General features: G+C 49.4%; 1 protein-coding gene across 2 annotated transcripts in view; it reads left to right on the top strand.

Moving 5' to 3' along the window:
* Positions 1-16,858, top strand: part of LOC144481700 (RNA-binding protein FXR1-like) — a 64,012-nt gene that overhangs the window by 13,798 nt on the left and 33,356 nt on the right. For both annotated transcript variants that reach the window (XM_078200842.1, XM_078200841.1), the window contains exons 3-5: positions 4,717-4,788; positions 9,096-9,244; positions 13,175-13,268. In XM_078200842.1, coding sequence (XP_078056968.1) covers positions 4,759-4,788; positions 9,096-9,244; positions 13,175-13,268 — 273 coding nt within the window. In that variant the 5' untranslated portion in view covers positions 4,717-4,758. The remainder of the gene's footprint in view (positions 1-4,716; positions 4,789-9,095; positions 9,245-13,174; positions 13,269-16,858) is intronic.

A 16,858-nucleotide genomic window follows, 5' to 3' on the forward strand; every position in this document is an offset into this window, starting at 1 on the left:
AGACCAGTATCTCCTTCCTGACGCTCTGAACTGAACACAGTTACCCCAGGTGCGGTCTGACCTGAGCGCGCTCACAGCTGTGCAGTGTAATTTCCATCCCTTGGGTAATCCAGTTCCTCTGGAGAGAGGAGGCCACTATTCCATTAGCCGCTATAATTAGGCTTTGTATCTGTTCATTAGCTTTGTAAGTTTCTGCAGGAAGGATGCTGGAATCTCTGCTTCGCTGGTGGTGTCCTTGTTAGTGACGGAGCTGTTAACACAGGCATCGTCCTAACTGGAACACGCTAGGATTGCTTATTGCACAGGGATTGGAATACATGAATTAAGTCTTGCTACAGTTGTCTGGGGTTTTGTTCAGACCACGTGTGGAGTACTGTGCACAGTTTTGGTCTCCACCTTTTACATAGAAACGGTACCGGCACGGTAGCACAATGGTTAGCACTGCTGCTTCACAGCTCCAGGGTCCCGGGTTCGATTCCCGGCTCGGGTCACTGTCTGTGTGGAGTTTGCACATTCTCCTCGGGTCTGCGTGGGTTTCCTCCGGGTGCTCCAGTTTCCTCCCACAGTCCAAAGATGTGCGGGTTAGGTTGATTGGCCAGGTTAAAAATTGCCCCTTAGAGTCCTGGGATGTGTAGGTTAGAGGGATTAGCGGGTAAATATGTGGGGGTAGGGCCTGGGTGGGATTGTGGTCGGTGCAGACTCGATGGGCCGAATGGCCTCCTTCTGCACTGTAGGGTTTCTATGATCTCTATCTATGAAAAACTACAGCACAAACAGGCCCTTCGGCCCACAAGTTGTGCCGAACACATCCCTACCTTCTAGACCTACCTATAACCCTCCATCCTATTAAGCTCCATGTACTCATCCAGGTGTCTCTTAAAAGACCCTATTGAGTTCGCCTCCACCACCACTGAAGGCAGCCGATTCCACTCGCCCACCACCCTCTGTGTGAAAAACTTACCCCTAACATCTCCCCTGTACCTACCCCCCAGCACCTTAAACCTGTGTCCTCTCGTAGCAGACATTTCCACCCTGGGAAAAAGCCTCTGAGAGTCCACCTGATATATGCCTCTCAACATCTTATATATCACTATTAGGTCTCCTCTCATCCTACGTCTCTCCAAGGAGAAAAGACCGAGCTCCCTCAACCTATCCTCATAAGGCATGCCACTCAATCCAGGCAACATCCTTGTAAATCTCCTCTGCACCCTTTCAATCTTTTCCACATCCTTCCTATAGTGAGGCGACCAGAACTGAGCACAGTACTCCAAGTGGGGTCTGACGAGGGTCTTATATAGCTGCATCATTATCCCCGGACTCCTAAACTCAATCCCTCGATTGATAAAGGCCAGCACACCATACGCCTTCTTAACCACCTCCTTCACCTGCGGGGCCGATTTCAGAGACCTATGGACCCGGACCCCAAGGTCCTTCTGATCCTCTACAGTACTAAGAGTCTTTCCTTTTATATTGTACTCCTTCATCCCATTTGACCTCCCAAAATGGACCACGACGCGTTTATCTGGGTTGAAGTCCATCTGCCACTTGTCCGCCCAGTCTTGCATCCTATCTATGTCCCTCTGTAACTTCTGACATCCCTCCAGACTATCCACAACCCCACCAACCTTCGTGTCGTCGGCAAACTTACCAACCCATCCCTCCACTTCCTCATCCAGGTCATTTATGAAAATGACAAAGAGCAAGGGTCCCAGAACAGATCCCTGGGGCACACCACTGGTGATCGACCTCCATTTAGAAAAAGACCCATCTATACCCACTCTCTGCCTCCTTTGGGCAAGCCAGTTCTGGATCCACCGGGCAGCAGAACCTTGGATCCCATGCCCCCTCACTTTTTCAAGAAAGGATTCCCTTGTTGTCTTTTTTCTGTTACTCCGTTCCCCTCGCTTGTCCCAACACAGATAAAACAGGAAACGCTGGAAAATTCTCGGCAGGTCTGGCGGTATCTGTGGGGAGAGAATAGCGCCGACGTTTCGAGTCTGGGTGACCCTTTGTCATCTACAAATCTCTGACAAAGGATCATCCAGACTCGGGGTTGGCCCTTTTCTCTCCCCACGGTTGCTGTCCGACCTGAGATTTTCCAGCATTTCCTGTTTGTTTTCCAGCGTCTGCAGAATTCTCCTCCTCTTGTTAACACGTTCTGCTACCCTCCCTTTCCCAATGTTAACAGTCTTCAGTCCCCAGTGGCACCATTAACAGCTGTGACATCTTTGTCAGTCCCATCTTAACCCTGACCTATTACTGACTTTCCATTCTGCCCCTCTTCAAGTATAGAATTCATCGAAGAAGCGTAGAAGATAGGAGGAGGCCCTTCGAGGCACTCATCACCATCATGGCTGATCATCCAACTCAATAGCCTCATCCTGCTTTCTCCCCATAACCTTTGACCCCGTTCGCCCCCCAGTGCTATATCCAGCCGCCTCTTGAATACATTCAATGTTTTGGCACCAACTACTTCCTGTGGTAATGAATTCCACAGGCTCACCGGGTGAAGAAATGTCTTCTCACCCCCGTCCTAAATGGTCAACCCTGAATCCTCAGACTGTGACCCCCCTGGTTCTGGACTCCCCCCACCATCGGGAACATCCTCCCTGCATCTACCCTGTCCAGTCCTGTTAGAATTTTATAAGACTCTATGAGATTCTCCCCTCATTCGTCTGAACTCCAGCGAAAACAATCCTAACCTGGTCAATCTCTCCACGTACATCAGTCCCGCCATCCCCACATTTCTATCCCTCTCCAGTTCTGTAGAAGAGCCATAATGGAAGCGTTAACCGTGTTTCTCTCTTCACAGATCTGACAGACCTGCTGAGTTTTTCCAGCATTTTTTGTTTGTTTCAGATTCCAGCGCCCGCAGTATTTTTGCTTTTATTCCTTGTTTTGGAGGTGATTCGGTGAAGGCTCCTGGGGTGAGGGAGGGGTTGTCCGATGATAGGCTGAATAAATTGGGCCTTTATCCTTTGACATTAAGGTGGCTCAGTGGTTAGCAACGTTGCCCCTCAACGCCAAAGTCCCAAGTTCAATACCGGCCACAGGTGTCTGTGGAAGTTTGCACATTCTCCACATGTCTGCGTGAGTTTCCTCGGGGGCGGGGGGGGGGGGGGGGGGGGGGTGCTCCGGTTTCATCCCACACTCCAAGATATAGAATCCTACAGTGCAGAAGGAGGTTATTCAACCCATTGAGTCTGCACCGACCAGAATCTCACCCAGGCCCCATCCCCATAACTCCGTGCATTTACCTTAGCGAGTCCCCCTGACTAAGGGACAATTTAGCACGGGCCAATCCACCGAACCCACACATCTTTCGGACTGTGGGAGGAAACCGGAGCACCCGGAGGAAACCCACGCAGACACGGGGAGAACGTGCAGACTCCACGCAGACAGTGACCCGAGGCGGGAATTGAACCCGGGTCCCAGGCGCTGTGAGGCTGCAGCGCTAACCCGCTGTGCCACCACGCTGCCCCCACTGTGCCACTGTAACCTCCCATGATGTGCAGGTTAGTTGGATCGGCCATGCTAAATTGCCCCTTAGTGCCAGGGGGTTAGCAGGATAAATACATGGGGTTACGGGGATAGGGCCTGGGTGGGATTGTTGTCGGTGCAGACTCGGGGTCCAGAGAAGGTTCGCAAGAATGATCCCAGGAATGAAGAGCTTGTTGTATGAGGAGGGACTGAGGATCCTGGGTCTGTACTCGATGGAGTTTAGAAGGATGAAGGGGGAGCTAATTGAAACTTGCAGGATACTGGGAGGCCTGGATAGAGTGGACGTGGAGAGGATGTTTCCACTCGTGGGAGAGACTCGAACACAAGGGGCACAACCTCAGAGTGAAGGACGCTCCTTTAACACTGAGATGAGAGGAATTTCTTCAGCCAGAGGGTGGTGAATCTGTGGAACTCATTGCCACAGAGGAGGCCGGGTCATTGAGTGTCTTTAAGACAGAGATTCTTGATCTATAAGGGGATCGAGGGTTACGGGGAGAAGGCAGGAGAATGGGGATGAGAATCACACCAGCCATGATTGAATGGCAGAGCAGACTCGATGGGCCGAGTGGCCTCATTCTACTCCTTTATCTTATGACCTTATGAAGTGGGCAGCACAGTGTCAGGTGGGCGGCTGTTCCTACATCATTCGGGACGAGATGAGAAATGTCTTGTGGATCTCTGGAATTCCCCCCCCCCGTGGATGTTTCAGCGTGAATATATTTGAGGCTGCAGGATAGACAGATTTTCTGGTGTCTCGGGGAATCGGGGGGGGTGGGGAGGGGGAAATGCGAGGCCCCCCCAGATAATGAACAGTGAAGCAGTCATCGGCCGGCCATGTGGTCTGCTCCTGTTTCGGCAGCTGTTGTTATGCTGCTGCACTGTAACACTGGCCGTTCTTGCACCAATTCTCTGGTGCTGACACACGCGTGTGATGCTGCCATCCCTGCCTTCATCCCACACGCATGTTGCTTGTACACGGCAACCCTTTCTATCTCAAACTAAAGGTCTCGATGCGAATTTACTGGCGACAACCAAGGTCGAAGGCTGTTCTTCAGCGAGCTTGTGCTGCCCTGATGGGCCAAATGGCCTCCTGTGTTATCCTCAAGTTTTTAATTGTTTGTGTGGGGAGGCGCGTTCCATTTTAAAGTAATTGGACTGGGCTCAGTGAAGCAAACCTGTGCACAATCTCAGTCTGCGATCACTCTACTGTTCCAGGTGTACTCGAGAGCAAATGAACATGAACCGTGCGGGTGGTGGATGGCAAGAGTCCGGATGATGAAGGGAGATGTAAGTATCTGTGATCATTCCAGCTCCAAATTATCGGGAACAATTAAAGCAGCTTTTCAAACAGAAACCGGTAGTTACTGGCACGGCTTTTTTTTTGTCAAAGAAAACCCCCCGAAATTACAATCACAGGTTTACAGCATGGAAACAGGCCCAACTTGTCCACGCTGCCCAGTTTTTAAACCCTAAACAGCGGCACTGTGGCACAGTGGGTTAGCGCTGCTGCCTCACAGCGCCAGGGACCTGGGTTCGATTCCCGGCCTCGGGTCACTGTCTGTGTTGGAGTTTGCACGTTCTCCCCGTGTCTGCATGGGTTTTTTCTCCGGGTGCTCCGGTTTCCTCCCACAGTCCGAAAGACGTGCTGGTTAGGGTGCTCAATTCTCCCTCGGTGTTACCCGAACAGGCGCCGGAGTGTGGCGACTAGGGGATTTTCACAGTAGCTTCATTGCAGTGTTAATGTCAGCTGATTTGTGACACTAATAAATAAACTTAAAAACAAACTTAAACTTTTCCTTGGAACAAAGAAGGTTGAGGGGTGACTTGATAAAGGTGCACAACATTGAGTGGACAGAATAAAACTGTTCTCTTTTTGGTGGAGAATTCTAGAATCAGGGGACACAGAATCAGGATAAGTGGCGGTAGGTGTAGAGGGGACATGTGGAAGAATGTTTTTACGCAGAGGGTGGTGGGTGTCTGGACTTCACTGCCCGAGTTGGTGGTGGAGGCAGAGACCCTAAACTCTTTTTAAAAAGTATCTGGATCTGCATCTTAAGTGCTGTAAGCTGCAGGGCCCTGGGCCGGGTACAGGAAGGTGGGATTAGAAAGGACACCTGGGTGCCCTCAGGCCCTCAGTGTGTGAGAGTGTGTGAGAGTGTGTGAGAGTGTGTGAGAGTGTGTGAGAGTGTGTGAGAGTGTGTGAGAGTGTGTGAGAGTGTGTGAGAGTGTGTGAGAGTGTGTGAGAGTGTGTGAGAGTGTGTGAGAGTGTGTGAGAGTGTGTGAGAGTGTGTGAGAGTGTGTGAGAGTGTGTGTGAGTGTGTGTGAGTGTGTGTGAGTGTGTGTGAGTGTGTGTGAGTGTGTGTGAGTGTGTGTGAGTGTGTGTGAGTGTGTGTGAGTGTGTGTGAGTGTGTGTGAGTGTGTGTGAGTGTGTGTGAGTGTGTGTGAGAGTGTGTGAGAGTGTGTGAGAGTGTGTGAGAGTGTGTGAGAGTGTGTGAGAGTGTGTGAGAGTGTGTGAGAGTGTGTGAGAGTGTGTGAGAGTGTGTGAGAGTGTGTGAGAGTGTGTGAGAGTGTGTGAGAGTGTGTGAGAGTGTGTGAGAGTGTGTGAGAGTGTGAGTGCGCGCGAGTGTGTCAAATGTTAAGAATTTTCTAAAACACTTGGTTTGGTGCGTTCTATTCCGGGAAGCCAGTTGATGAAGGATGGATACCACCAGCCTTTAGAACATAGAACAGTACAGCACAGAACAGGCCCTTCGGCCCACGATGTTGTGCCGTGCTTTATCTGAAACCAAGATCAAGCTATCCCACTCCCTATCATCCTGGTGTGCTCCATGTGCCTATCCAATAACCGCTTAAATGTTTCTAAAGTGTCTGACTCCACTATCACTGCAGGCAGTCCATTCCACACCCCAACCACTCTCTGCGTAAAGAACCTACCTCTGATATCCGTCCTGTATCTCCCACCACGAACCCTATAGTTATGCCCCCTTGTAATAGCTCCATCCACCCGAGGAAATAGTCTTTGAATGTTCACTCTATCTATCCCCTTCGTCATTTTATACACCTCTATTAAGTCTCCCCTCAGCCTCCTCCGCTCCAGAGAGAACAGCCCCAGCTCCCTCAACCTTTCCTCATATGACCTACCCTCCAAACCAGGCAGCATCCTGGTAAATCTCCTCTGCACTCTTTCCAGCGCTTCCACATCCTTCTTATATTGAGGTGACCAGAACTGCACACAATATTCCAAATGTGGTCTCACCAAAGTCCTGTACAGTTGCAGCATAACCCCACGGCTCTTAAACTCCAACCCCCTGTTAATAAAAGCTAACACACTATAGGCCTTCTTCACAGCTCTATCCACTTGAGTGGCAACCTTTAGAGATCTGTGGATATGGACCCCAAGATCTCTCTGTTCCTCCACAGTCTTCAGAACCCTACCTTTGACCCTGTAATCCACATTTAAATTTGTCCTACCAAAATGAATCACCTCACATTTATCAGGGTTAAACTCCATTTGCCATTTTTCAGCCCAGCTTTGCATCCTATCTATGTCTCTTTGCAGCCTACAACAGCCCTCCACCTCATCCACTACTCCACCAATCTTGGTGTCATCAGCAAATTTACTGATCCACCCTTCAGCCCCCTCCTCTAAGTCATTAATAAAAATCACAAAGAGCAGAGGACCAAGCACTGATCCCTGCGGCACACCGCTAGCAACCTGCCTCCAATCCGAAAATTTTCCATCGACCACCACCCTCTGTCTTCGGTCAGACAGCCAGTTACCTATCCAATCGGCCAACTTTCCCTCTATCCCACACCTCCTTACTTTCATCATAAGCCGACCATGGGGGACCTTATCAAACGCCTTACTAAAATCCATGTATATGACATCAACTGCCCTACCTTCATCAACACACTTAGTTACCTCCTCAAAAAATTCTATCAAATTTGTGAGGCACGACTTGCCCTTCACGAATCCGTGCTGACTATCTCGGATTAATCCGCATCTTTCTAAATGGTCGTAAATCCCATCCCTAAGGACCCTTTCCATCAATTTACCAACCACCGAAGTAAGACTAACCGGTCTATAATTACCAGGGTCATTTCTATTCCCTTTCTTAAACAGAGGAACAACATTCGCCATTCTCCAGTCCTCTGGCACCATCCCCGTGGACAGCGAGGACCCAAAGATCAACGCCAAAGGCTCTGCAATCTCATCCCTTGCCTCCCACAGAATCCTAGGATACATTTCATCAGGCCCAGGGGACTTATCGACCTTCAGTTTATTCAAAACTGCCAATACATCCTCCCTCCGAACATCTATTTCCTCCAGCCTATTAGCCTGTAACACCTTCTCTTCCTGAAAAACATGGCCCCTCTCCTTGGTGAACACTGAAGAAAAGTATTCATTCATCACCTCGCCTATCTCTACTGACTCCATACACAAGTTCCCACTACTGTCCTTGACCGGCCCTAACCTCACCCTGGTCATTCTTTATTCAGTCTTCTGTTTTCTTAAAGTCAAACATGACAGGCGCGTACTCCAAACCCGGCCACAGTGTCAGTTAGAGTCTCCTCAGTTGATGCCCTCCACTTGTATATCAGTTGTGTTGATTTGATTTATTATTGTCACATGTATTAACATGCAGTGAAAAGTATTGTTTCTTGCGCCCTATACAGACAAAGCATACCGTTCATAGAGAAGGAAAGGAGAGGGTGCAGAATGTAGTGTTACAGTCATAGCTAGGATGTAGAGAAAGATCAGCTTAATGCGCGGTAGGTCCATTCAAAAGTCTGATGGCAGCAGGGAAGAAGCTGTTCTTGAGTCGGTCGGTGCGTGACCTCGCACTTTTCCATCGACAGAAGAAGATGGAAAAAAGAATGTCCGGGAGTGCGTGGGGTCCTTAATTATGCTGACTGCTTTTCCCGAGGCAGCGGGAAGTGTAGACAGAGTCAATGGATGGGAGGCTGGTTTGCGTGATGGATTGGGCTACATTCACGACCTTTCGTAGTTCCTTGCGGTCTTGGGCAGAGCAGGAGCCCCAGACCAAGCTGTGATACACCCAGAAAGAATGCTTTCTATGGAGCATCTGTAAAAGTTGGTGAGAGTCGTAGCTGACATTCCAAATTTCTTTCGTCTTCTGAGAAAGTTGGTGGGCCGCCTTAACTATAGTGGCAGCATGGGGGGGACCAGGACACCTAAAACCTTGAAGCTCTCGACTTTGTCCCCATTGATGTAGACAGGGGCATGTTCTCCTTTACGCTTCCTGAAGTCGATGACGATCTCCTTCGTTTTGTTGACATTGAGGGAGAGATTATTGTTGCTGCAAGATTAACGTGGTCATGTCTACCATACAGATGAGATGGGGAGAGAATGTGTGTATACCAACAACAAGACTTTGAGTTTGGATACTCGGCCTTTAATCTAAAGAGGCCACCCTCTCCAGACTGCCTTGTACCTTTCGCCATCTGGCACGGGCAGTTTGGAGGATTGCTTTTAGCACTGGGCGTTCACGGCTGGTCGGGGGTGATGTGAGGTGAGCTTACACCCTGGGGTTGTCGAGTGTGAGTGAGGGTTGCTGTTCTTATTGTTTCAGTTCTACGTGATCGAGTACGCTGCCTGTGACGCTACGTATAATGAGATTGTCACGATGGAGAGACTTCGTCCTGTCAATCCCAACGAGACTGCCACCAAGACTATGTTCCACAAACACACCATCCCAGTACCGGAGGACCTTAAAGAAGCGTGAGTCTTGTTTGAAGCTTTTGTCCCCAATCCTAACCCCCTGCCCCTTTTTTGAAATATCCATCAGCGGAATCGGGTGATATTCAGATGCCAAAGCAAGTACGGTCCGACTGTGCGGAACAATGGCTCTGTAGATTGCTTTCTGTAATTTAAGCTGTCCCGAATCATTGCCTGATGGGTGGTGGGATGGGTCGCAGAAATGTTATCCTTTTTTACGGTTGTAGTATAGAATTCTACAGTGCAGAAGGAGGCCATTCGGCCCATCGAGTCTGCACCATCCACAATCCCACCCATGTCCTATCCCCATAACGTGGAGATGCCGGCGGTGTTGGACTGGGGTAAACACAGTAAGAAGTTTAACAACACCAGGTTAAAGTCCAACAGGTTTATTTGGTAGCAAAAGCCACACAAGCTTTCTGAGCTCCAAACCCCTTCTTCAGGTGAGTGGGAATTCTGTTCACAAACAGGGCATATAAAGACACAGACTCAATTTACAGAATAATGGTTGGAATGCGACTACTTACAGCTAATCAAGTCTTTAAGGTACAGACAATGTGAGTGGAGAGAGCATTAAGACAGGTTAAAGAGATGTGTCTTGTCTCCAGACAGGACAACCAGTGAGACTCTGCAGATCCAGGCAAGCTGTGGGGATTACAGATAGTGTGACATGAACCCAATATCCCGGTTGAGGCCGTCCTCGTGTCTGCAGAACTTGGCTATCAGTTTCTGCTCAGCGACTCTGCGCCGTCGTTCGCATTCCAACCATTATTCTGTAAATTGAGTTTGTGTCTTTATATGCCCTGTTTGTGAACAGAATTCCCACTCGCCTGAAGAAGGAGCTTAAGGCTCCGAAAGCTTGTGTGGCTTTTGCTACCAAATAAACCTGTTGGACTTTAACCTGGTGTTGTTAAACTTCTTACTGTGGCTATCCCTATAACCCCATGCGTTTACCCGAGCTGGTGCCCCTACGCTCCAGGGCAATTCAGCATGGCCAATCCACCTGACCCGCAATCTCTGGAGTGTGGGAGGAATGATGTGGAGATGTCGGCGTTGGACTGGGGTAAACACAGTAAGAAGTCTCACAACACCAGGTTAAAGTCCAACAGGTTTATTTGGTAGCAAATACCATAAACTTTCAGAGCGCTGCCCCTTCATCAGATGGAGTGGATATCTGCTCTCAAACAGTGCAAACAGACACAGAAATCAAGTTACAGAATACTAATTAGAATGCAAATCTCTACAGCCAGCCAGGTCTTAAAGGTACAGACAATGTGGGTGGAGGGAGCATTCAACACAGGTTAAAGAAATGTGTATTGTCTCCAGACAGAACAGCTGTCTTTAAGCTGTCTTTAAGACCTGGCTGGCTGTAGGGATTCACATTCTAATCAGTATTCTGTAACTTGATTTCTGTGTCTGTTTGCACTGTTTGAGAGCAGATATCCACTCCATCTGACGAAGGGGCAGCGCTCCGAAAGCTTATGGTATTTGCTACCAAATAAACCTGTTGGACTTTAACCTGGTGTTGTGAGACTTCTTACTGTGTGGGAGGAAGCCAGAGCACCTGGAGGGAAACCCACGCAGACACGGGGAGAACGTGCAAACTCTACACAGACAGTGACCCAAGCCGGGAATCGAACCCGGGTCCCTGGCCCTGTGAGGCTGCTAACCCACTGTGCCACCCTTCAGCTCAGCAGAGTGTATTGGGTTGGGGACCTGCGGTGGTCTTTGCCTTTGGATTGGGTAAGCAGTACAGTGCACTTTGAGAGCCAACAGATAAGCTGTCTGCTGATAAATTATTTTGAAATATAGGAACTGTCCAGTCGGCCCCTCGAGCCCATGGCCGTGTCTGTGAGGTAGACACATTTCCAAAAGCTAACGCAAGGGTCCAGACGTAATCCAAAAAGCTACTAGATTATTGGCCTTTATCTCAAGGGAGTTGGGATTCAAAAATTATTCGGTTCAGTTAGACTGTGGCTGATCTGTATCTTAACTCCATCTATCCAGCTTGGTTCCATCAGCTTTAATCTCCCGGCCCGACAAAAATCAATCTGATTTGGCATTTTCGATTCCAGCCTCAAAGTTCCCCTTCCCTCCCTCCCTCCCCGTCTGTCACCCCGAAAGGGCCTGCCTCTAATTTTAAGGTTGTGTATGTTTGTCCCGAGCTTGCTCACTTGAGGGGGGGGGACTCCATTAATTAGCCTCGCCCTTTAATCTTCCATTCTCAAAAAAATTACCAGTATAATCTGGCCTCAATTTAAGCTTTTTGTTTTAAACCCAGGATCATTCTGCACTGCGCCCCCTCCGATATATCTTTCCTGGGATGTGGTGCCCACAACTGAACCCGGTTACTCCCCATGGGGGTCTGACCAAGACTCTGTACGATTGAAGCATCGCTCCCCCCCCCCCCGTGGGGTGGCACAGTGGGTTAGCACTGCTGCCTCTCAGCGCCAGGGACCCGGGTTCGATTCCCGGCCTCGGGTCACTGTCTGTGTGGAGTCTGCACGTTCTCCCCGTGTCTGCGTGGCTTTCCTCCGGGTGCTCCGGTTTCCTCCCACAGTCTGAAAGATGTGCAGGTTAGATGGATTGGCCATGCTAAATTGTCCCTTAGTGTTCAAAGATGTGCAGGTTAGGTGGATTGGCCATGCTAAATTGCCCCTTAGTGTCCAAAGATGTGCAGGTTAGGTGGATTGGCCATGCTAAATTGCCCCTCAGTGTCCAAAGATGTGCAGGTTAGGGGGATTGGCCATGCTAAATTAACTCTAGTGTCAGGGGGAATTAGCAGGATAAATATGAGGCGTTACCGGGGTAGGGCCTGTGTGGAATTGTGGTCTGTGCAGCATCGATGGGCCGAATAGCCTAATTCTGCTCCTATATCTTGTGAACTTACGAAGTGGGCAGCAGGGTGACACAGTCGTTAGCGCTGCTGCCTCACCGCTGCAGGGACCCAGGTTCGATTCCCGGATTGGGCCACTATCTGTGCGCAGTTTGCACCTTCTCCCCTGTATTTGTGTGGTTTTCCTCCGGGCGTTCTGGTTTCCTCCCACAGTTCAAAGATGTACGAGTTCGGTGCATTGGCTGTTCTAAATTGCCCCTTAGTGTCCCGGGATGCGTAGATTAGAGGGATGGAATTAGTCGGGTACATACGTGGGGTTACGGGGATGAAGCCTGGGTGGGATTGTGGTCAGTGCAGACTCGATGGGCCGACCTCTGCACTGTCGGGTTTCCATGATTCTATTGTGAAAGATGCTCTCGAAATGGGAAGTGATTTGGGATTCTCGGATTGACATGCTGAGATTGTTTCCCCTTGTGGGAGAGTCTAGGGCCAGAGGGCACAATCTCGGAGAAAGGGGGTCGCACAATTAAGACACAGTGAGATGTTTCACAACACCAGGTTAAAGTCCAACAGGTTTGTTTGGTCTCATGAGCTTTCGGAGCGTTGCTCCTTCATCAGGTGAGTGGAGACACTGGGGAGAATGTTCCACTCACCCTGATGAAGGGGCAGCGCTCCAAAAGCTCGTGATACCAAACAAACCTGCCGGACTTTAACCTGGTGTTGAGATTTCTTACAGTGACTACCCCCAGACCAACGCCGGCATCTCCACATCACAATTAAGACAGACATGAGGAGGAATTTCTTTTCTGAGGGGAGTGAATCTGTGGAATTCTTTCCCACTGGAGAGGCTGGGTCGTTCAGTATGTTCAAGGCTGTGACAGACAGATTTTTAAGGGAACCGAGGGTTACGGGGATAAGGCGGGAAAGTGGAGTTGAGGTTTATTGCATCAGATCAGTCACGGATCTCATTGAATGGCGGAGCAGACTCGATGGGCCGAATGGCCTAATTCTGCTCCTTATGGAGTCTTTTGTTGTACATTTACTCTTCCTTCTCTCCCCCCCCCTTGCCCCAAAATAAATGTGGGTCCTTTCTGCAGCTGTGCAAACGAGAAGGCTCATAAGGAGTTCAAAAAGGCTGTTGGTGCGCACTCCATCGTCTACAACCAGAGCAGCGGCGAGCTCGTCCTCCTGGTAAGTGTAATCACCTCATAAACATTCTGGCCAGCTCTTCACTGTCATTCATTCAGCAGCCTGGAAGCTTTATCCTCCTTTTTATTTGTGGGAGCTTTCCCATTCGCAGAGGGCCTGTTAACGGTTGTGATTTGGATGGCTTCACGTAGTGATTTGTCCTGCTGCTTGTATTCACTCGCACCGTATGGGTGTTGCTGGTAAGGCCAAGGCTTGTGACCCATCCCTAACTGCCTCCAGTAGAGCTACTTGCTGATCTCTTTCAGAGGGCATTTTAAGTGTGATTGTGGCTCTGGAGTCGCATGTAGGCCAGACCGGGTAAGGACGGCAGATTTCCTTCCCTAAAGAACATAACATAAGAAATAGGAGCAGGAGTAGGCCATCTGGCCCTTCGAGCCTGCCCCGCCATTCAACAAGATCATGGCTGACCTGAAGCGAATCAGTTCCACTTACCCGCCTGCTCCCCATAACCCCCAATTCCCTTACCGATCAGGAATCCATCTATCGGTGATTTAAACATATTCAACGAGGAAGCCTCCACCACTTCAATGGGCAGAGAATTCCAGAGATTCACTACCCTCTGAGAGAAGAAGTTCCTCCTCAACTCTGTTCTGAACCGGCCCCCCCTTATTTTGAGGCTGTGCCCTCTCGTTCTGGTTTCCCTTCTAAGTGGAAAGAATCTCTCCACCTCTACCCTATCCAGCCCCTTCATTATCTTATAGGTCTCTATAAGATCACCCCTCATCCTTCTAAACTCCAACGAGTAAAGGGGACATTAGTGAACCAGATGGGTTTTTCTGACAATCTACCAGTTTCATGGTCACCATAAGAACATAAGAAATAGGAGCAGGAGTAGGCCATCTAGCCCCTCGAGCCTGCCCCGCCATTCAACAAGATCATGGCTGATCTGAAGTGGATCAGTTCCACTTACCCGCCTGATCCCCATAACCCCTAATTCCCTTACCGATCAGGAATCCATCTATCCGTGATTTAAACATATTCAACGAGGTAGCCTCCACCACTTCAGTGGGCAGAGAATTCCAGAGATTCACCACCCTCTGAGAGAAGAAGTTCCTCCTCAACTCTGTCCTAAACTGACCCCCCTTTATTTTGAGGCTGTGCCCTCTAGTTCTGGTTTCCTTTCTAAGTGGAAAGAATCTCTCCACCTCTACCCTATCCAGCCCCTTCATTATCTTATAGGTCTCTATAAGATCCCCCCCTCAGTCTTCTAAATTCCAACTACAAACCCAATCTGCTCAGTCTCTCCTCATAATCAACACCCCTCATCTCCGGTATCAACCTGGTGAACCTTCTCTGCACTCCCTCCAAGGCCAATATATCCTTCCGCATATAAGGGGACCAATACTGCACACAGTATTCCAGCTGCGGCCTCACCAATGCCCTGTACAGATGCAGCAAGACATCTCTGCTTTTATATTCTATCCCCCCTTGCGATATAGGCCAACATCCCATTTGCCGCCTTGATCAGCTGTTGCACCTGCAGACTGTGTTTTTGCGTCTCATGCACAAGGACCCCCAGGTCCCTCTGCACAGCAGCATGTTATAATTACTGAGGCTAACTCAGATGTCGTCATTAATTTAAGTTCCCGAGTTGCCAGGTTGGGATTTGTGCCAGTGTTTCTTTTATAGATATGACAGTCGGAGATAATTGTGTGTGTGGTGTGTGTGTGCCCCCTTGCTTGCCGGAGGGAAGCAGTGTGACGGGAGGATGAGGGAGGGCAGCAGCGCGAGAGTGAGCGCGGCCGCTCCAAATAACACCGGCCGGGTCACAAAGCGGAACAATGCTGACTGACGCAACTTAAAACGGTGACTAAATCTATCTGATCCAGATGCGAAATGGACTGTCCGAGTGTCCCCGTGATAGATTTCCTGTCACTCGTAACCAGAGGAGCCTGTACAAAATGCTCCATGTGCCAAAGATCTGGAACTAAAATCACAACATGGTGAAAGTACGCTATGGGTCGGGTGGGATCTGTCGAGAGAGAGAGAGAAACAGTTGACGTTTCGGGTCTATGGGATTTAACAGGTTTTAAACAAGAGTGGGTATCGAAAGGAACTAGTGGAAGCGACAGCAATGGGGAAGGTCTATATAAACGATCTGGAAGAAGGTGTAACTGGGATGATCAGTAGGTTTGCGGACGACTTGCAGATAGTGAGGAGCATTGTCAGAGGCTACAGAAGGATATAGATAGGCTGGAAATTTGGGCAAAGAAATGGCAGATGGAGTTCAATCCAGATAAAATGCGAAGTGATGCATTTTGGTAGAACTAACGTAGGGGGGAGCTATACGATAAATGGCAGAACCATAAAGGGTGTAGATACGCAGAGGGACCTGGGTGTGCAACTCCACTGATCCTTGAAGGTGACGTCACAGGTGGTGAAGAAGGCATATGGCATGCTTGCCTTTATAGGACGGGGCATAGAGTATAAAAGTTGGGGTCTGATGTTGCAGTTGTATAGAACGTTGGTTCGGCCGCATTTGGAATACTGCGCCCAGTTCTGGTCGCCACACTACCAGAAGGACGTGGAGGCTTTAGAGAGAGCGCAGAGGAGGTTTACCAGGATGTTGCCTGGTATGGAAGGGCTTAGTTATGAGGAGAGATTGGGTAAACTGGAGTTGTTCTCACTGGAAAGACAGAGGATGAAGGGTGATCTAATAGAGGTGTATAAAATTATGAAAGGCATAGATAGGGTGAACGGTGGGAAGCTTTTTCCCAGGTCGGTGGTGACGTTCACGAGGGGTCATAGGTTCAAGGTGAGGCGGGGGGGGGGGTTTAACATGGATATCAGAAGGACATATTTTACACAGAGGATGGTGGGGGCCTGGAATGCGCTGCTGGGCAAGGTGGTGGAGGCGGACACACTGGGAACGTTTAAGACTTATCTAGATAGCCACATGAACGGAGTGGGAATGGAGGGATACAAAAGAATGGTCTAGTTTGGACCAAGGAGCAGCGCGGGCTTGGAGGGCCGAAGGGCCTGTTCCTGTGCTGTATTGTTCTTTGTCTGTGCTGGGTGGAGGGTGGGAGAGGTTCGATAACTGGGTGCTGGTGAATTGTGATGGGAGCAGAGCTTTGGGCCACTCTGATGTTCTTTGCCTCAATCTCCATCCCCACAAATATTTGATTATTGTCACGTGTTAGTATACGGTGAAAAGTATTGTTTCTTGCGCGTTATACAGAAAAAGCATACCATTCATAGAGAAGGAAGGGAGAGAGTGCAGAATGCAGTGTTACAGTCACAGCTAGGGTGGAGAGAAAGATTAGCTTAATGCAGGGTAGGTCCATTCAAAAGTCTGACAGCAGCAGGGAAGAAGCTGTTCTTGAGTCGGTTGGTACGTGACCTCAGACTTTTGTATCTTTTTCCCGATGGAAGAAGGTGGAAGAGAGAATGTCCGGGGTGCGTGGGGGTCCTGAATTATGCTGGCTGCTTTTCCCCGAGGCAGCGGGAAGTGTAGACAGAGTCAATGGATGGGAGGTTGGTTTGCGTGATGGATTGGGCTACATTCACGATCCTTTTGTAGTTCCTTGCGGTCTTGGGCAGAGCAGGAGCCCAGACCAAGCTGTGATACA

This window comes from Mustelus asterias, chromosome 31 (genome assembly GCF_964213995.1).
Source record: "Mustelus asterias chromosome 31, sMusAst1.hap1.1, whole genome shotgun sequence".
NCBI classification, from domain to species: Eukaryota; Metazoa; Chordata; class Chondrichthyes; order Carcharhiniformes; family Triakidae; genus Mustelus; species Mustelus asterias.